This window comes from Sminthopsis crassicaudata, chromosome 1 (assembly GCF_048593235.1).
Source record: "Sminthopsis crassicaudata isolate SCR6 chromosome 1, ASM4859323v1, whole genome shotgun sequence".
Classification (NCBI taxonomy): Eukaryota; Metazoa; Chordata; class Mammalia; order Dasyuromorphia; family Dasyuridae; genus Sminthopsis; species Sminthopsis crassicaudata.
In genome coordinates, this window is record NC_133617.1 from 426325032 (window position 1) to 426327264 (window position 2233).

A 2233-nucleotide genomic window follows, 5' to 3' on the forward strand; every position below is an offset into this window, starting at 1 on the left:
GCTTTTTGCTAATCCACTTGTTAAAAAAGTAAAATGTAAAAAACAATCCATCAAATTGCTTTGTTTCAGAATGCTTTTGCACCCTTGACTGATGCCAAGACTAGGAGCCATGCTGATGATGTGGGTCTCGTTCTTTCTTCATTACAGGCTAGTATATACCGAGGGGGATACAGCCGTTTTGCTCCATACTAAATGACAAAACCATAAAAACCTTCCAATGTGGGGAGAAAGGAAGCTTTCCGAGGCCCGGGTATTGCAATACATGCAGTAGTGCATCATTTTAGCAACTCTAAAAAGAGGAAAAAAATTACATTTTTTATCTTATACCTCAGATATTTTGTTCTGTGTATTTTAATATTGTGGGTCTTTAATTTCTGAAGGTTCCGTAGTTTGATTGCTGGCTGTAGAAGTTTTTGTGGTTGATCTAGAAAGCTGCTAGATATGAATAAAAACTGTTTTAGGGCCACAATCAAGAGTGCTATATCATGTAAATGAATTATATATGCTGAATATTAAGCTATTGGGATTATCACATGTTTTGTAAGAGTGTAAGTGACTACAGTAGTCATTTTTTCTGCATCTACATTTATTTTAGTTTATGAAAAGGGAGGGGTGGGAGGGAAACAGGGATAAAGGGACTGGGGGTGGGGGTTGGCTAAAAAAAAAAAAAAAAAGTAATTAAATTGATGAAGTTAAAACGGGCCCCACTGCACCAACTATCATTTATCAGCTGTCGTAAATTATTCACTTGTTTGTTCCAAGCCAAAGGTTATGTTGTTATAGGGGGTGCTTCTAGAGACACTTGTACATACAATCTGATTAAAGCTGTCCAAGCCTACCCTTTTAAACCATTCCACCAAGCAGTCTTCAGCTATTTAATCATAACTAGTTATTTAGGCAAAATTGCTAGTTAGGCCATTAATAAGCATTCTTTTTATATTTCTTCCAGTATAATAAATTATTGATATCATTGCTGACTTTTATATTATGGGAGGGAAAAACATTAATAAAAAGGTGATAAAAGCACTGTTTCTATTTTTTTCTTTTTTTCCAAAAAAGAAAGTAATAAAAACTTAAATTCTTTGTACCAGTAAAAAAATGTATAAAATTTACATCTGTGCAGTGGAGTTGTTAAGTTCTAGAAACACAGCCTATGAAGCTTTAGATTTAGCCTAGTAGAAAAACTGTTAGAGACAGACGTATCATTTTTACGGAATTACATGATAATCATATTCAAATTTATATAAGCATTTTACAAGTATTGCAGTCATTGAGTAGAGATAATCATGGTATTTTCATCAGCTTGGTACTTTTTGAAACATGACTGTGTCGTGTAAACAATCTGCAATTTTTCAATCCGTGACAACCTGTCCCCTCCCTTCCATATTCCACCTATCAAAAAAAAATAAATAAATAAATAAATAAAAAAAAAAAAAGAAAAAAAAAAAAAGAAAACTCCCAATCAACACCTTTTTAGTTTATTGTCAGGCCCAGGACAAATTTCAAATGGGAGCAAAAGTAGGGCCACCTTCTCCTTCTAGAGCATCATGCACGAAAGTGACAAACCTGGGTTGCTTGGAAACTAGCTCATCTACTTCACCTGGGGAAGGGGCCAAAGGTGGCAGATTCAAACACAGTTGAAAAACTTGCAGTTTGTCTGTGCATATGTTTGGACTCTTTCCATGTTGTCCTGTTTACAAGTTAACCTGAGTTGGGGTGTTTGTCACGGGTCTTCCTGTTTTTTGTATTTAAATAAATAAAGCAGGAAACTGTCTCAATGCAGTTTTGCTGCTAATAGTTATATTCTCATGTGTACTAGTGCATGCCCCAGGGCATGCACTTTACTAAGTTATCAACTCACCGCTGTGAACCTGCCAACTTGCTATAACAACTCTGCTTTAACAAAAAACAAAAAACAAAAACAAAAAAAAGTGTTTGTGATCCAGCTTCCTCTTGTCATCGTATGTGCATGCAGTATGATCAGTTGGACAATAAACCATCAATAAAGTTTCACAAGATTTGAAAACAAAGTTTCTGTAGCATTGATATCTAAGACTGAAAATAAACTCTCAAAAAGAAAAAGCTGTTAATGAACAAAAAAGGGGTATATGACATAAATTCTACTGCTTGGGGAATGATATAGAACTAATATGACATGCTCATTCCTCCACCTGTTAAACCAAATGTGTGAAAAGACAAGTGGCCTGGAAAATGATCTTAAGGAAATTAAATT

The 2233-nt window shown here is 34.8% G+C and overlaps 1 protein-coding gene across 34 annotated transcripts in view; it reads left to right on the forward strand.

The window, feature by feature from the left end:
• The window catches only part of RBFOX1 (RNA binding fox-1 homolog 1), a 2692248-nt gene extending 2690218 nt beyond the window's left edge, over positions 1-2030 (forward strand). For 19 of the 34 annotated variants that reach the window (XM_074280462.1, XM_074280466.1, XM_074280460.1 and 16 more), the window contains one exon: positions 1-60. This exon is cut by the window's left edge and continues 1989 nt beyond it. Coding sequence is in view for 15 of the 34 variants with exons in the window: in XM_074280464.1 (XP_074136565.1) it covers positions 70-192 (123 nt within the window). In the remaining 19 variants the exon portion in view is untranslated. The other 15 variants (XM_074280471.1, XM_074280469.1, XM_074280476.1 and 12 more) reach the window with 3 other exon arrangements.
• The last annotated feature ends 203 nt before the right edge of the window (positions 2031-2233 follow it).